This window comes from Octopus bimaculoides, chromosome 19 (genome assembly GCF_046866305.1).
Source record: "Octopus bimaculoides isolate indiv1 chromosome 19, ASM4686630v1, whole genome shotgun sequence".
Taxonomy (NCBI): Eukaryota; Metazoa; Mollusca; class Cephalopoda; order Octopoda; family Octopodidae; genus Octopus; species Octopus bimaculoides.
Genome location: NC_142946.1, coordinates 46,158,972 through 46,178,183, shown reverse-complemented (window position 1 = coordinate 46,178,183; position 19,212 = coordinate 46,158,972). Strand labels below are relative to the sequence as shown.

The 19,212-nt window shown below is 46.2% G+C and overlaps 1 protein-coding gene across 1 annotated transcript in view; it reads left to right on the top strand.

Annotated features, from left to right (window-relative positions):
* Positions 1-15,197, top strand: part of LOC106877727 (ubiquitin-like-conjugating enzyme ATG3) — a 32,091-nt gene extending 16,894 nt beyond the window's left edge. The window contains exons 6-10 of the mRNA XM_089337541.1: positions 694-816; positions 3,140-3,289; positions 4,336-4,463; positions 14,147-14,215; positions 14,916-15,197. Of these exons, the coding sequence (XP_089193667.1) occupies positions 694-816; positions 3,140-3,289; positions 4,336-4,463; positions 14,147-14,215; positions 14,916-14,997 (552 nt within the window). The 3' untranslated portion in view covers positions 14,998-15,197. The remainder of the gene's footprint in view (positions 1-693; positions 817-3,139; positions 3,290-4,335; positions 4,464-14,146; positions 14,216-14,915) is intronic.
* Positions 15,198-19,212: the final 4,015 nt, after the last annotated feature.

Below are 19,212 nucleotides of genomic sequence, written 5' to 3'. Positions count from 1 at the left end.
TTCCTCAGGAACTTGGATGCTAAATATCCCTTTGAAGGGTTCGGGTCCTTACTTCTACTATATATATATATATATATATATATATATATATATATATACACACACACACACACACACACACACACACACACACACACACACACACACACACACACACACACATATATATAGTAGAACCTTTCAAAGGGATGTTTAGCATCCAAGTTCCTGAGAAAAACCCTAATTTGTGATTTCAAAAGGATTATATTTTCCTCAAAGTTACGAGGGAAAAACTCGGATCTTGTGAATATTGTGAATTTTCCGAAGTCCTCTCACCACCCCCTCGGAAAACATTTTCCCCACAAATTTCTTTATAATCGTAATCTATACCATTTGAAAGGTATTTATATAAAATTTCATTAAAAGACCCCCCATTTTCCTAAAAGTTATGAGGGAAAGACGTCAGATCTTCTGAACTTTCCGAAAGCCTTTCCTTACTCCCAAGTTGATTTCCGGTCATTTTTGTTTTCATATTCGTTTCCTACACTTTATTTTTTACACACCTGTTGCCCTATTTTTTTTTTTTCGATTTCGTTTCCAGGTAATAATGTCACCATTAACCCCCACATATGCTTAAACCTCCTATGTTTTACATCTGTAACTTGAACTGTTGTTTTTTCTTTTTTTTTACTTTTCGTTTTTAACTTTTTAAAGGTATCTTCAAAACTTGGTCCGCCAAATACCAGTGGCGTGGACGACGATGACGACGACGATGATGAAGAAGCTGAAGATATGGAAGCGTTTGAACAGAGTGGAATGTTGGAAGAACAAGATAATGTGATTATATTTCTTTCTTTTCTATTGCATCTGTTGTGAACCGATATACGTTTCTAAGGATTTACCCTGGGTCTTTAATGCAATTTACCAACTTGAATTCCTGTTTATTGCAAAGAACACCACGTGTATCTGTGTGTCTGCAGATAATATTTAGCAGTCGGAACAGCTGGAAATTGTTGCCACTTTTAAGGGGAAAGGAATTTTATGAAAAGAAACAAAAATGTAGTAAAAATTATTCTATGATATCTTTCTCTAACCTTTCCTCCACACACACATGCACACGTACTCATGCACACGCACATATGCACACACAATATGCACGTACACACATTGCTGCTTCCCAACCATGAGACGATGCTAGGTGTACCACAGTGTAACCTGAATATAATTTTTTCCACTATACTTTTAGTTATGTTTTTAGTTCAGGTGTGCCATGGCAACCTGGTGTGCCACGAGACGATGCTAGGTGTGCCGCAGTGTAACCTGAATATCATTTTTTCCCCTATACTTCTAGTTATGCTTTTAGTTCAGGTGTGTCGCACGTACACACACACACACACACACACATCGCTGCTTCCCAACCACATAATTTCAGGTTCAGTCCCACTGCATGGTACCTTAGGCAAGTACCTCCTACTATAGTCTCAGGCCAACCAAAACCTTGTGAGTAGGTTTAGTAGATGGAAACTGAAAGAAGCCCATTGTATATAAATATGTGTGTAGTGTTGCCTTCTTTTTGATATTGCTTGATAGTTGTAAACGAGTGTCACCATCATACAAGCAGTGTCCTTCGTTTCCAATCTTTTGTGAGAACATGCCTGGCCATGGAGGAAACATTACCTTGCATGGAAACATGTAGGTGTTGGTGATAGGTAGAGCATCCAACCATAGAAAATCTGCGTCAGTGAATTCCATCCAACCCATGCAACCGTGGAAAAGTTGTTAAAAGGGTGATGGTGATGGTGATTGTTCATTTAAAGTTTTTCCCATAACATGGGGTTTAGATGAATACATATTGTTGAGCCATTACTTATATACAGCTGGATGCCCTTCCTCTCACTAACACTTAACTTTTTTCCGCAACTAAGGGAGTTTTCATTCGATTCAATTTTGAAATCACAGACGATACCTTCAAGCTGATCTGCCAAGCATTTGCACACTGCTGTGGAGAGTGCAAGTCAAGGTGGACAAGGCACTGTTGAAATGCTTGACAGACAACTCCCCAAGAGACTGATTTATAACAAACTGGTAGAAGGCGAGGTTGACAGAAAGAGCGCTTCAAGAATAACCCTCAAAGCTTTACTGAAGGGCTTTGTGATCAACCCTGACACCTGGGAAACTCAAGCACAAGAGATGCACCGATAGTGGCTCCACCTATGAAGAGAACAGGACAGAATTGTAGAGGCACAAAGACAACACGAACTATACAAGCCCAGAGCCAACCCGTTGCCTTCAGTCCCGACAGACCCTCAGTGGCCAACATGTAGCAGACCCTTCCAAGCACACATTGGACTGAGTAGCCACAACCAGGCGTTCCATTATCCCGTCGTCTTCTCCCATGTGATGTCATTGTCGACAACAGGCGAACTAATTTACCTTCTGTCTTTCTTACTATCAGTCTTGAAGGTTCCGAAAAGTATCCTGGGGCACTGCTCTTTATTTCTCTTATTAAGAAAAAGAAAAAAAAAGACATTTAAATTAAGCACAATATTATATTTAGAGATGTCGAACCGAATGAATCGTTTTCTGGTTAACAGAATCCGTCATTTAATCATTTGATTTCTCCCAGAAAGAATCATCGATAAAGGGAGATAATAATGAACTAGCAGGGAGATTACTTTACTGAAATGGTGTTAACTTCTAAAAATAAGTATTATCATTATCGTTTAACGTCCGCTTTCCATGCTAGCATGGGTTGGACGATTTGACTGAGGACTGGTGAAACCAGATGGCTACACCAGGCTCCAATCTGATTTGGCAGAGTTTCTACAGCTGGATGCCCTTCCTAACGCCAACCACTCCGAGAGTGTAGTGGGTGCTTTTACGTGTATATTGTTTCTTTATCACTTTTTCCTCTTTCGCTTGTTTCAGTCAATAGACTGCGACCATGCTGGGGCACCGCCTCAAGGAATTATAGTCAAACGAAGCGACCCCCAACATATATTTTTAAAAAGTTTGGTCCTTATTCTATCAAGTCTTTCTGTGCTTAAGAAAAAAAAAAATGTTAACCGTCCATCACAACGTAATTCAGTTACAAACATATATAAACATCGTTTCAGTTTAATTTGGTTCTAAATGTATTTTTAATGTTTTGTTTCTCCAGGCAACAATTGAGATTCGACCAACTGTTCCTGGTAGTGAAGGAACTTTATCGGGCGAGAATGGAGTTTTACAAACTCGTACATATGATCTTAACATTACTTATGACAAATATTATCAAACTCCACGGCTCTGGCTCTACGGCTACGATGAGGTAAGATTCTTTAGTGTTTCACTCTGTGTTTGCCAAGGCCATCTTAAAAATGTTACCCACGACAGACTAGCTTGAGGTCAATTATTGATCACTTAATGCCGCATAAAAACTAGAGCTAACACTCAACAACAATAATAATAGTAGTGGTTTCAAATTTTGGCACAAGGCCAGTAATTTTTAAGGGAAGTGGAAATCAATTACATTGACCTCAGTACTCGACTGGTACTTTATTTTATTAACCCCAAAAGGATGAGTCTAAATTGACCTCAGCAGAATTTGAACTTAAAATGTAAGGAGCTGGAAAATAAGCCATTAAGCATTTTATCCATTGCACAATTCTTCCAGCTTGCCACCCCAATACTACTACTACTACTAATAATGATAATAATAATAATCATGGTGGTGGTGGTGGTGGTGATTCCTGTCAATTTTGACATATGAACATTTGAAGGAAAAGATTAAAAAAAAGGATAAAACAAAAAAATTGCATTTATTTGTCATCATCATCATCATCGTACATCCGTTGTCCATGTTGGCATGGGTTGTACAGTTTGACCTCAAGGCTGGTAAGCTGAGGGGCTGCACCAGACTCTGGTCTGATTTGGCATGGTTTCTATGGCTGGATGCCCTTCCTAACGCCAACCAGTCCGAGAGTGTAATGGGTGCTTTTATGTGCCACCGGCACAGGTGCCATTTGCATAACAACAGTATTTGCCATGATTGCGATTTTGCTTGGCTTGATGGGTCTTCTCAAGCATGACATCATAATGTCAAAGGTCTTGGTCATTACCTCCGTGAGGCCCTACTCTTGGAAGGAACTCAGCCACTTTGCCTCCGTGAGGCCCTACGCTTGAAAGGGTCCAGGTAAGGAATTTTGCTATGAAGTCTCAACAGAGACAATAATAATAATTATTGTTTTTAACATCTGCACAATTATGTCCAAAATAATTTCCCATACTCCAGGTTTTCTTCAAAATCTAATCTATAATTTGATTGTTGCATTACTTGTGATGTTGTGAATAAATATTTTCAATATCTCATTGCAGAATAGAAAACCTTTGACCGTGGAACAAATGTATGAAGATTTTAGTCAAGATCACGCCAAAAAGACTGTTACTATGGAAACGCATCCTCATTTACCAGGACCGCCAATGGCTTCAGTTCATCCTTGTAGGCAAGTTTCACAGACTTATTTCTTCATGTGGAATGAGTGTTGGGACTTAAGAATGTTTTATGCTGGTTGTATAGTTATGTGACAGGGCTTGTTGTGTGTCAGTGAGAGAAGGCTTAAGATATCGGCAGTGGTCTCAAGACATTGAGACAAGCCTTGAGATTTTGAGATTAGCCTCGAGACATTGAGATTAGCCTCAAGACATTGAGATTAGCTTCGAGACATTGCTATTAACCTCGTAACACTGAGATTAGCCTTGAGACACTGAGATTAGCCTTGAGACACTGAGATTAGCCTTGAGACACTGAGGACAGCCTCAAGACACTGAGATTAGCCTTGAGACACTGAGGACAGCCTCGAGACACTGAGATTAGCCTCGAGACACTGAGATTAGCCTTGAGACACTGAGATTAGCCTTGAGACACTGAGATTAGCCTTGAGACACTGAGATTAGCCTTGAGACACTGAGATTAGCCTTGAGACACTGAGATTAGCCTTGAGACACTGAGATTAGCCTTGAGACACTGAGATTAGCCTTGTGACACTGAGGACAGCCTCGAGACACTGAGGGTAGCCTCGAGACACTGAGGACAGCCTCGAGAAACTGAGAGCAACCTCGAGACACTGAGGACAGCCTCGAGACACTGAGGGCAACCTCAAGACACTGAGGGCAACCTCAAGACACTGAGGACAGCCTTGAGACACTGAGGGCAACCTCGAGACACTGAGATTAGCCTTGAGACACTGAGATTAGCTTTGAGACACTGAGATTAGCCTTGAGACACTGAGATTAGCCTTGAGACACTGAGATTAGCCTTGAGACACTGAGATTAGCCTTGAGACACTGAGATTAGCCTCACGACACTGAGGACAGCCCCGAGACATTGAGGGCAACCTCGAGACACTGAGGACAGCCCCGAGACACTGAGGGCAACCTCGAGACACTGAGGACAGCCTCGAGACACTGAGGACAGCCTCGAGACACTGAGGGCAACCTCGAGACACTGAGGGCAACCTCGAGACACTGAGGACAGCCTCGAGACACTGAGGACAGCCTCGAGACGCTGAGGGCAATCTCGAGACGCTGAGGACGGTCTTGAGACGCTGAGGACGGCCTCGAGACGCTGAGGACGGCCTCGAGACGCTGAGGACGGCCTCGAGACGCTGAGGGCGACCTCGAGACGCTGAGGGCGACCTCGAGACGCTGAGGGCAACCTCGAGACGCTGAGGGCAACCTCGAGACGCTGAGGGCAACCTCGAGACGCTGAGGGCAACCTCGAGACGCTGAGGACAGCCTCGAGACGCTGAGGGCAACCTCGAGACACTGAGGGCAACCTCGAGACACTGAGGGCAACCTCGAGACACTGAGGACAGCTTCGAGACACTGAGGGCAACCTCGAGACACTGAGGACAGCCTCGAGACACTGAGGACAGCCTCGAGACACTGAGGGCAACCTCGAGACACTGAGGACAGCCTCGAGACACTGAGGACAGCCTCGAGACACTGAGGGCAACCTCGGGACACTGAGGACAGCCTCGAGACACTGAGGGCCACCTTGAGACACTGAGGACGGCCTCGAGACACTGAGGGCAGCCTCGAGACACTGAGATTAGCTTTGAGACACTGAGATTAGCCTTGAGACACTAAGATTAGCCTTGCGACACTGAGGACAGCTTCGAGACACTGAGATTAGACTTGAGACACTGAGATTAGCCTTGAGACACTGAGGACAGCCTCGAGACACTGAGATTAGCCTTGAGACACTGAGATTAGCCTTGAGACACTGAGATTAACCTTGCGACACTGAGGACAACCTCGAGACACTGAGGGCAACCTCGAGACACTGAGGACAGCCTCGAGACACTGAGGACAGCCTCGAGACACTGAGGGCAGCCTCGAGACACTGAGGGCAACCTCAAGACACTGAGGAGAGCCTTGAGACACTGAGGGCAACCTCAAGACACTGAGGGAAACCTCGAGACACTGAGGACAGCCTCGAGACACTGAGGGCAACCTCGAGACACTGAGGGCAACCTCGAGACACTGAGGGCAACCTTGAGACACTGAGGACAGCCTCGAGACACTGAGGGCAACCTCGAGACACTGAGGGCAACCTCGAGACACTGAGGGCAACCTCGAGACACTGAGGACAGCCTCGAGACACTGAGTGTAGCCCCGAGACACTGAGGACAGCCTCGAGATACTGAGGACAGCCTCGAGACACTGAGGGCAACCTCAAGACACTGAGGACGGCCTTGAGACACTGAGATTAGCCTTGAGACACTGAGATTAGCCTTGAGACACTGAGATTAGCCTTGAGACACTGAGATGAGCCTTGAGACACTGAGATTAGCCTTGCGACCCTGAGGACAGCTTCGAGACACTGAGATTAGACTTGAGACACTGAGATTAGCCTTGAGACACTGAGGACAGCCTCGAGACACCGAGATTAGCCGTGAGACACTGAGATTAGCCTTGAGTCACTGAGATTAGCCTTGCGACACTGAGGACAGCCTCGAGACACTGAGTGTAGCCCCGAGACACTGAGGACAGCCTCGAGACACTGAGGGCAACCTCGAGACACTGAGGACAGCCTCGATACACTGAGGGCAACCTCGAGACACTGAGGGCAACCTCGAGACACTGAGGACAGCCTCGAGACACTGAGGGCAACCTCGAGACACTGAGGGCAACCTCGAGACACTGAGGACAGCCTCGAGACACTGAGGGCAACCTCGAGACACTGAGGACAGCCTCGAGACACTGAGGGCAACCTCGAGACACTGAGGGCAACCTTGAGACACTGAGGACAGCCTCGAGACACTGAGGGCAACCTCGAGACACTGAGGACAGCCTCGAGACACTGAGTGTAGCCCCGAGACACTGAGGACAGCCTCGAGATACTGAGGACAGCCTCGAGACACTGAGGACAGCCTCGAGACACTGAGGGCAACCTCGAGACACTGAGGACAGCCTCGAGACACTGAGGGCAACCTCAAGACACTGAGGACGGCCTTGAGACACTGAGATTAGCCTTGAGACACTGAGATTAGCCTTGAGACACTGAGATTAGCCTTGAGACACTGAGATGAGCCTTGAGACACTGAGATTAGCCTTGCGACCCTGAGGACAGCTTCGAGACACTGAGATTAGACTTGAGACACTGAGATTAGCCTTGAGACACTGAGGACAGCCTCGAGACACCGAGATTAGCCGTGAGACACTGAGATTAGCCTTGAGTCACTGAGATTAGCCTTGCGACACTGAGGACAGCCTCGAGACACTGAGTGTAGCCCCGAGACACTGAGGACAGCCTCGAGACACTGAGGGCAACCTCGAGACACTGAGGACAGCCTCGATACACTGAGGGCAACCTCGAGACACTGAGGGCAACCTCGAGACACTGAGGACAGCCTCGAGACACTGAGGGCAACCTCGAGACACTGAGGGCAACCTCGAGACACTGAGGACAGCCTCGAGACACTGAGGGCAACCTCGAGACACTGAGGGCAACCTCGAGACACTGAGGACAGCCTCGAGACACTGAGGGCAACCTCGAGACACTGAGGACAGCCTCGAGACACTGAGGGCAACCTCGAGACACTGAGGACAGCCTCGAGACACTGAGGACAGCCTCGAGATACTGAGGGCAACCTCGAGACACTGAGGACGGCCTTGAGACACTGAGGGCAACCTCGAGACACTGAGATTAGCCTTGAGACACTGAGATTAGCCTTGAGACACTGAGATTAGCCTTGCGACACTGAGGACAGCTTCGAGACACTGAGATTAGACTTGAGACACTGAGATTAGACTTGAGACACTGAGATTAGCCTTGAGATACTGAGGACAGCCTTGAGACACTGAGATTAGCCTTGAGACACTGGGATTAGCCTTGAGACACTGAGATTAGCCTTGAGACACTGAGATTAGCCTTGAGACACTGAGATTAGCCTCGCGACACTGAGGACAGCCTCGAGACACTGAGGGTAGCCTCGAGACACTGAGGGTAGCCTCGAGACACTGAGGACAGCCTTGAGACACGGAGGGCAACCTCGAGACACTGAGAACAGCCTTGAGACACTGAGGGCAACCTCGAGACACTGAGATTAGCCTTGAGGCACTGAGATTAGCCTTGAGGCACTGAGATTAGCCTTGAGACACTGAGATTAGCCTTGAGACACTGAGATTAGCCTTGCGACACTGAGGACAGCCTCGAGACACTTAGGGCAACCTCGAGACACTGAGGGCAACCTCGAGACACTGAGGACAGCTTCGAGACACTGAGGGCAACCTCGAGACACTGAGGACAGCCTCGAGACGCTGAGGGCAACCTCGAGACGCTGAGGGCAACCTCGAGTCGCTGAGGGCAACCTCGAGACGCTGAGGGCACCCTCGAGACACTGAGGACAGCCTCGAGACACTGAGGGCAGCCTCGAGACACTGAGGACAGCCTCGAGACACTGAGGACGGCCTTGAGACACTGAGGGCAACCTCGAGACACTGAGATTAGCCTCGCGACACTGAGGGCAACCTCGAGACACTGAGGGCAACCCCGAGACACTGAGGACAGCCTCGAGACACTGAGGACAGCCTCGAGACACTGAGGGCAACCTCGAGACACTGAGGGCAACCTCGAGACACTGAGGACAGCCTCGAGACACTGAGGGCAACCTCGAGACACTGAGGACGGCCTTGAGACACTGAGGGCAACCTCGAGACACTGAGATTAGCCTTGAGACACTGAGATTAGCCTTGAGACACTGAGATTAGCCTTGCGACACTGAGGACAGCTTCGAGACACTGAGATTAGACTTGAGACACTGAGATTAGCCCTGAGACACTGAGGACAGCCTGGAGACACTGAGATTAGCCTTGAGACACTGAGATTAGCCTTGAGACACTGAGATTAGCCTTGAGACACTGAGATTAGCTTGCGACACTGAGGACAGCCTCGAGACACTGAGGGCAACCTCGAGACACTGAGAACAGCCTCGAGACACTGAGGGCAACCTCGAGACACTGAGGGCAACCTCAAGACACTGAGGACAGCCTTGAGACACTGAGGGCAACCTCGAGACACTGAGATTAGCCTTGAGACACTGAGATTAGCCTTGAGACACTGAGATTAGTCTTGAGACACTGAGGGCAACCTCGAGACACTGAGGACAGCATCGAGGCACTGAGGACAGCCTCGAGGCACTGAGGGCAGCCTCGAGGCACTGAGGGCAGCCTCGAGGCACTGAGGGCAATCTCGAGACACTGAGGGCAACCTCGAGACACTGAGGGCAACCTCGAGACACTGAGGACAGCCTTGAGACACTGAGGACAGCCTTGAGACACTGAGTGCAACCTCGAGACACTGAGGATAGCAACGAGACACTGAGTGCAACCTTGAGACACTGAGGACAGCCTCGAGACACTGAGGGCAACCTCGAGACACTGAGGGCAACCTCGAGACACTGAGGACAGCCTCGAGACACTGAGGGCAACCTCGAGACACTGAGGATAGCCTCGAGACACTGAGGACAGCCTCGAGACACTGAGGACAGCCTCGAGACACTGAGGGAAACCTCGAGACACTAAGGACAGCCTCGAGACACTGAGGGCAACCTCGAGACACTGAGGACGGCCTTGAGACACTGAGGGCAACCTCGAGACACTGAGATTAGCCTTGAGACACTGAGATTAGCCTTGAGACACTGAGATTAGCCTTGCGACACTGAGGACAGCTTCGAGACACTGAGATTAGACTTGAGACACTGAGATTAGCCTTGAGATACTGAGGACAGCCTCGAGACACTGAGATTAGCCTTGAGACACTGAGATTAGCCTTGAGACACTGAGATTAGCCTTGAGACACTGAGATTAGCCTTGAGACACTGAGATTAGCCTCGCGACACTGAGGACAGCCTCGCGACACTGAGGACAGCCTCAAGACACGGAGGACAGCCTTGAGACACGGAGGGCAACCTTGAGACACGGAGGGCAACCTCGAGACACTGAGAACAGCCTCGAGACACTGAGGGCAACCTCGAGACACTGAGGGCAACCTCGAGACACTGAGGGCAACCTCGAGACACTGAGGGCAACCTCGAGACACTGAGGGCAACCTCGAGACACTGAGGACAGCCTCGAGACACTGAGGGCAACCTCGAGACACTGAGATTAGCCTCGAGACACTGAGATTAGCCTTGAGGCACTGAGATTAGCCTTGAGGCACTGAGATTAGCCTTGAGACACTGAGATTAGCCTTGAGACACTGAGATTAGCCTTGCGACACTGAGGACAGCCTCGAGACACTGAGGGCAACCTCGAGACACTGAGGACAGCCTCGAGACACTGAGGACAGCCTCGAGACACTGAGGACAGCCTCGAGACACTGAGGACAGCCTCGAGACACTGAGGGCAATCTCGAGACACTGAGCACAACCTCGAGACACTGAGGGCAACCTCGAGACACTGAGGAGAGCCTCGAGACACTGAGGGCAACCTCGAGACACTGAGGACAGCCTAGAGACACTGAGGGCAACCTCGAGACACTGAGGGCAACCTCGAGACACTGAGGGCAACCTCGAGACACTGAGGACAGCCTCGAGACACTGAGGGCAACCTCGAGACACTGAGGACAGCCTCGAGACACTGAGGGCAACCTCGAGACACTGAGGACAGCCTCGAGACACTGAGGACAGCCTCGAGACACTGAGGGAAACCTCGAGACACTGAGGACAGCCTCGAAACACTGAGGGCAACCTCGAGACACTGAGGACGGCCTTGAGACACTGAGGGCAACCTCGAGACACTGAGATTAGCCTTGAGACACTGAGATTAGCCTTGAGACACTGAGATTAGCCTTGCGACACTGAGGACAGCTTCGAGACACTGAGATTAGACTTGAGACACTGAGATTAGCCTTGAGATACTGAGGACAGCCTCGAGACACTGAGATTAGCCTTGAGACACTGAGATTAGCCTTGAGACACTGAGATTAGCCTTGAGACACTGAGATTAGCCTCGCGACACTGAGGACAGCCTCGAGACACCGCGGGTAGCCTCGAGACACTGAGGACAGCCTTGAGACACGGAGGGCAACCTCGAGACACTGAGAACAGCCTCGAGACACTGAGGGCAACCTCGAGACACTGAGGGCAACCTCAAGACACTGAGGACAGCCTCGAGACACTGAGGGCAACCTCGAGACACTGAGATTAGCCTCGAGGCACTGAGATTAGCCTTGAGGCACTGAGATTAGCCTTGAGACACTGAGATTAGCCTTGAGACACTGAGATTAGCCTTGCGACACTGAGGACAGCCTCGAGACACTGAGGGCAATCTCGAGACACTGAGCGCAACCTCGAGACACTGAGGGCAACCTCAAGACACTGAGGAGAGCCTTGAGACACTGAGGGCAACCTCGAGACACTGAGGGCAACCTCGAGACACTGAGGGCAACCTCGAGACACTGAGGACAGCCTCGAGACACTGAGGGCAACCTCGAGACACTGAGGGCAACCTCGAGACACTGAGGACAGCTTTGAGACACTGAGGGCAACCTTGAGACACTGAGGACAGCTTTGAGACACTGAGGGCAACCTTGAGACACTGAGGACAGCCTCAAGACACTGAGGGCAACCTCGAGTCACTGAGATTAGCCTTGAGACACTGAGATTAGCCTTGAGGCACTGAGATTAGCCTTGAGACACTGAGATTAGCCTTGAGACACTGAGATTAGCCTTGCGACACTGAGGGCAACCTCGAGACACTGAGGACAGCCTCGAGACACTGAGGACAGCCTCGAGACACTGAGGACAGCCTCGAGACACTGAGGACAGCCTCGAGACACTGAGGGCAATCTCGAGACACTGATGGCAACCTCAAGAGACTGAGGAGAGCCTCGAGACACTGAGGGCAACCTCGAGACACTGAGGGCAACCTCGAGACACTGAGGACAGCCTTGAGACACTGAGGGCAACCTCGAGACACTGAGGGCAACCTCGAGACACTGAGGGCAACCTCGAGACACTGAGGGCAACCTCGAGACACTGAGTACAGCCTGGAGACACTGAGAGCAACCTCGAGACACTTAGGACATCCTCGAGACACTGAGGGCAACCTCGAGACACTGAGGGCAACCTCAAGACACTGAGGAGAGCTTTGAGACACCGAGGGCAACCTCAAGACACTGAGGAGAGCCTCGAGACATTGAGGGCTACCTCGAGACACTGAGGGCAACCTCGAGACACTGAGGACAGCCTAGAGACACTGAGGGCAACCTCGAGACACTGAGGGCAACCTCGAGACACTGAGGGCAACCTCGAGACACTGAGGACAGCCTCGAGACACTGAGGACAGCCTCGAGACACTGAGGGCAGCTTTGAATCACTGAGGGCAGCCTGGAGACACTGAATAACTCTCAGATCTCTCTAGGATCGATAGTCAAACAAGCAGATAGGAATAAGTGCTGGATTTATCTGGGAATCTAAGTTTGGATAGATAGATAGATGGATGGATGGATGGACAGACAGACAGATGGGGATAGGAAGCAGATCTATCTAGAAACGTTCCCATATAGAGCTGGTATCTATTGCCAGCCATCCATTCACAATGGAAAGAACAAGATGGGTTCTTACGGTAACCAGGTTCTTTGACTATTCCTTTTTCTTATCATATTACACGTATTCCCTGTTTTCCCTCTGGTTTAAAAACGTTTAGTTCATGTAGTGTTTTTCTAGTACTATGGGGGTAAATTGTTTTTAAGTTACAAACAGGAAATGGAATAAATTGAATATTTTTTATTTAATGAATTATAGAATTTAGCTTGAGGCTTATTTGAAGAAATGTTTTTAAAAAAAAAGGATAATGAACGAATTATGTCCCTTGTTTGTCAGCACTGGTGTCATTCTTTGTTTGTGTTAAACATGTACACACGCAAATCTTGTGTTGTGTATGTGTGTGTGTAAATAAGAGCCTTGTTCACTTGAAGCATTATCATACAGAAATAGAAAAAACAAAAAAAATGGAAATAAAGCTTCTAACAATCTAGAATTTTTTTAGAAAAACCTTTGTTTTGGGTGCAAAATTTAAAGGTTTTTGTTCAACTTTCTCCATTGTTAGAAGCTTTCTTTATTTCTATTTTCTTTTTCTACTTATATATATATATGTGTGTGTGTGTGTATGTATGTGTGTTTCTACTTTTCAAAATCTTTTGCAAGTCATTTATAGGCTCTCTCTCTCTTTCTTTCTCTCTCTCTCTCTCTCTCTCTTTCTCTCTCTCTCTCTTTCTCCCCAGACACTTGAGAGTGCAATATAGATGATGTTCATACCTGGTGAAATGTTTAATATAGTCCTTTAGGCTGGTTTTGAGTTGTAAAGTCCTGAATTAAAATCTTCCACCAAACCTTAGTCACAATTTATGTTCCTAACACAAGCTGAATGATAACAAAATTATTTTACTAAATTCTTTATTATATTTAAAATTAATTGAAAGAAACACAAAGCATCTCAAAATAAATACAGTAACGAAAGGGTTAAACTCTTTATCCCTCCACGCCATCCTCTATACTCCCTGTGTACTCTACAACAACCCAGTCTTTCGTACTGTACTCTGTATTCTCTCTTTAGCCTTACTGTACTCAATAATGTACCGAAAGCTTTTATAAATCAGTTTCTCTTGCATTTCTTTCAGACATGCGGAAGTGATGAAAAAGATAATCGAGACAGTAGCAGAAGGCGGCGGTGACCTCAGCGTTCACATGTATCCTTTATTGAACGGTTATGTCTTACTCTTTACTCTCTCTCTCTCTTTTACTTGTTTCAGTCATTGGACTGCGGCCATGCTGGAGCACCGCCTTTAGTCGAGCAAATCGACCCCAGGACTCATTCTTTGTAAGCCTAGTACTTATTCTATCGGTTGTTATTATTATTATTATTATTATTATTATTATTATTATTCAGGTCACTGCCTGGAATTGAACTCTGGCATATGACATAGTGGTTAAGAGCGTGGAATACTAACCCCAAGATTCCAAGATCAATTCCAGGTAGTGACCTGAATAATAATAATAACAATAATAATGACATTGAAAAATACCTTAGGAATGAGAACCCAGGTTCGAAATTTCCCCAAGACACCTGATGAAGACTGGAGGGTATATCAGCCGAAACGTTGTGTTAACAACAAACAAGATGAGGACAAATATCCGTCAAATGTAAATAATATAAATAGGGAGAATTCACAAAAAAAAACAACAGACGAAGGCAGGTGGTGTTGAAAACAAATAGATGTATTAGTAAAATGTCTGTAGTGGTCAGCGATCTATCATGGCGAATAATATAAATAATGTACATAGTTCTTCATCTTTTAAATATAAAATGGTTCATGTTTATATTTTGTTGCATTTTTGTTTCTTGTTGTTTTTTTTTACTTTATTTTCCTTGACTCTCTTTTCCAACAGGTATCTATTAATCTTTCTAAAATTTGTCCAGGCAGTAATTCCCACCATCGAGTACGACTACACACAACACTTCACAATGTGATTCAATCGAGAACATCAGTATTAGCTGTTTAAAACAGACTCAGCTCTTCTTTATGTTTTAATTTCCCTTGCAGCTGCTCGACCAACCAACAGATTGGACTTTGAAGTCAGCAGCAGCTGCCAGCAATTTTGGGTACTGCTGCTGCTGCTGCTGCTACCATGCCCTGTAGTGACCAACAAGACTCTAGGGACCACTCAGCTTGTGCTCTCAAACCCTTTTTTTTTTTTTTTTTTTTTTTTTTTAGGATGGTTTTTTTTTTCTTCTTTTTTTTTACCTGAGATTACACACAAACACCTTATAATATATATATATATGTATATATATATACATATATATATGGTTAAATACTTACCTCCTTTGCTGTTGGAAATAATTGTTGTTTTAGTCTAAAGTTAATTAAAGTAATTATAAATAAATTTACTTTTGTATTTACATAATTTAGTTTTATTAATTTCAAACCAAATGATAATTTTTTTTTTTTTTTCCGTGATTTCCAATGATACAAAATTAAAGGTTTAGGTGCTATTTTTAGCACCGACCACCATCTGGTTCATTTCCTGTACTCATGGCTACAACTGTGAATACAGTTGTTCTACATTCGGTTGTCTCAGATATTTAAGTTGGTTTCAGTTATCGAGCAAAAATGCTTTCAAAGTTTGAAAGAACCGGTAAAAATATAAAATTTTTGTTTTTTTTTTGTCTATTTTTTTTTTTCCTTTTTTTTTTTTCTGTGGTTTCTTTAATCTATGCAAGCATTTATTTAATAAATATTCAATATTTGTTCTAAAGAATTTAATTTAGAAAAGATAGAGATTATCAGATTATCAAAGAAAAAAAAAACACAAAAATAAACAAAAACAAAAAAAAAAATCAAAACAACAACAACAGAGCAAAAAAAGAAAAAGAAGCAAAACAAAGAAAGACATGGAATTGAAATAAACTTCAGAATGAATAAGAAACAATAACGAAATATTAAAAATTTCCAATAATTTAAATTGCTGTTTATGAAGGGAGGTAACTCTGATTCAGTTGTGTACCTCCACCACTCCTAATTTCACCCCCAGCCCCGTTTTTTTTTTGTTGTTTTTTTTTTTAATGCATTCGAAGAACTAAATTGATAGCCTTACCAATTGTAAAGTTTTTCTGAGAATTACTCACAGTCAGAATCTTCGAAAGACTTAATAAACGCCAATTTTTTAAAAGAAAATTCTTGCTTTTTTATTCATTGAAATCAGGTCTGTGTGATTTTCGTTAACCTTCCCCCCCCCCCCACCATTTCAGGCATTGGCCCGTGGCCATGCTGGAGCATCGCCTTGAAAGGTTTAGTCGAACAAATTAATCCCCAGTAACTATAACTATTTTAAAGCCTGGTACTTGTTCTATCGGTCTCTTTTCCCAAACTGCTAAGTTACTGGGACACAAACAAACACTGGTTATCAAGCATTTGTGGATGATAAGCATAGTACAAACACAGACACATACACACACACACACACACATGCGTGTATATATATATATATATATATATATATATATATATATATGACAGGCTTCTTTCAGTTTCTATGAAATCCACTCACAAGGCTTAGATAGAGTATAAGCTCTTGGTGGCAATTAAAGATTACAGTATAGGCTATTGGTAAAAGGGTAATGATTATAGTATAGGTTGTTACTGGCAGTGAAATGATTAAAAGACATGTTGATAGAAGTGTCATAATTATAGCATAGGCTGTAGCTTGCAGTGTAATAATTACAGTATAGGTTATTGGTGATAGTGCAGGAGTTCTCAACCATGTTTTTCTCTATGGACCCCTTTAATTACTGGTTTATTCTGGTGGACCCCCATTACCATTTAATGTTTAGAAATTAGTTTTATAGAAACATCATCATCATCATCATCGTTTAACGTCTGTTTTCCATGCTGGCATTGAGGGCAACCTCGAGACACTGAGGGCAACCTCGAGACACTAAGGACAGCCTTGAGACACTGAGGACAGCCTTGAGACACTGAGGGCAACCTCGAGACACTGAGGATAGCAACGAGACACTGAGTGCAACCTTGAGACACTGAGGACAGCCTCGAGACACTGAGGGCAACCTCGAGACACTGAGGGCAACCTCGAGACACTGAGGACAGCCTCGAGACACTGAGGACAGCCTCGAGACACTGAGGGAAACCTCGAGACACTGAGGACGGCCTAGAGACACTGAGGGCAACCTCGAGACACTGAGATTAGCCTTGAGACACTGAGATTAGCCTTGAGACACTGAGATTAGCCTTGCGACACTGAGGACAGCTTCGAGACACTGAGATTAGACTTGAGACACTGAGATTAGCCTTGAGATACTGAGATTAGCCTTGAGATACTGAGGACAGCCTCGAGACACTGAGATTAGCCTTGAGACACTGAGATTAGCCTTGAGACACTGAGATTAGCCTTGAGACACTGAGATTAGCCTTGAGACACTGAGATTAGCCTCGCGACACTGAGGACAGCCTCGCGACACTGAGGACAGCCTCGAGACACGGAGGGCAACCTCGAGACACGGAGGGCAACCTCGAGACACGGAGGGCAACCTCGAGACACGGAGGGCAACCTCGAGACACTGAGGGCAACCTCGAGACACTGAGGGCAACCTCGAGACACTGAGGGCAACCTCGAGACACTGAGGGCAACCTCGAGACACTGAGGGCAACCTCGAGACACTGAGGGCAACCTCGAGACACTGAGGGCAACCTCGAGACACTGAGGGCAACCTCGAGACACTGAGGACAGCCTCGAGACACTGAGGGCAACCTCGAGACACTGAGATTTGCCTCGAGGCACTGAGATTAGCCTCGAGGCACTGAGATTAGCCTCGAGGCACTGAGATTAGCCTCGAGGCACTGAGATTAGCCTCGAGGCACTGAGATTAGCCTCGAGACACTGAGGGCAACCTCGAGACACTGAGGACAGCCTCGAGACACTGAGGACAGCCTCGAGACACTGAGGGCAATCTCGAGACACTGAGCGCAACCTCGAGACATTGAGGGCAACCTCAAGACTGAGGAGAGCCTCGAGACACTGAGGGCAACCTCGAGACACTGAGGACAGCCTAGAGACACTGAGGGCAACCTCGAGACACTGAGGGCAACCTCGAGACACTGAGGACAGCCTCGAGACACTGAGGGCAACCTCGAGACACTGAGGACGGCCTAGTACAAACACAGACACATACACACACACATGCGTGTATATATATATATATATATATATATATATATGACAGGCTTCTTTCAGTTTCTATGAAATCCACTCACAAGGCTTAGATAGAGTATAAGCTCTTGGTGGCAATTAAAGATTACAGTATAGGCTATTGGTAAAAGGGTAATGATTATAGTATAGGTTGTTACTGGCAGTGAAATGATTAAAAGACATGTTGATAGAAGTGTCATAATTATAGCATAGGCTGTAGCGTGCAGTGTAATAATTACAGTATAGGTTATTGGTGATAGTGCAGGAGTTCTCAACCATGTTTTTCTCTATGGACCCCTTTAATTACTGGTTTATTCTGGTGGACCCCCATTACCATTTAATGTTTAGAAATTAGTTTTATAGAAACATCATCATCATCATCATCATCGTCGTCGTCGTCTGTTTTCCATGCTGGCATGGGTTGGACGGTTTGACAGGTCTGGAGAGCCAGCGGCTGCATCAGGCTCCAATCTGATCTGGCAGTGCTTCTACAGCTGGATGCCCTTCCTAACGCCAACCACTGAGAGTGTAGTGGGTGCTTTTATGTGCCACTGGCATAGGAGCCAGTCAGGCTGGCCTGGCATTGATCACGTTCGGATAGTGGATTTTATGTGCCACCAGCACGAGAGCCAATCAGTGGGGTACTGGTATTATTAGCCACATTCGGATGGTGTTTTTTATGTGCTACCAGCACGGGAGCTAGTCAGTGGGGTACTGGTATCAGCCACATTCGGATGGTGTTTTTTATGTTGTACCAGCATGGGAACCAGTCAGGGGGTTCTGGTATCAGCCCTGTTCAGATGATGCTTTTTACGTACTACCAACACGGGGTCCCTTTCAAAGTTCCTATTCTGTTCTTCACACATTAACTTATGTAGGTTGAACTATGTAAAACATTAGAGAAAGAAACTTAGCTGTTTCTTCCAATAAATACATCTAAAGAAGGGGTTCTCAACCATTTTTTAATTTTATTTAAGGA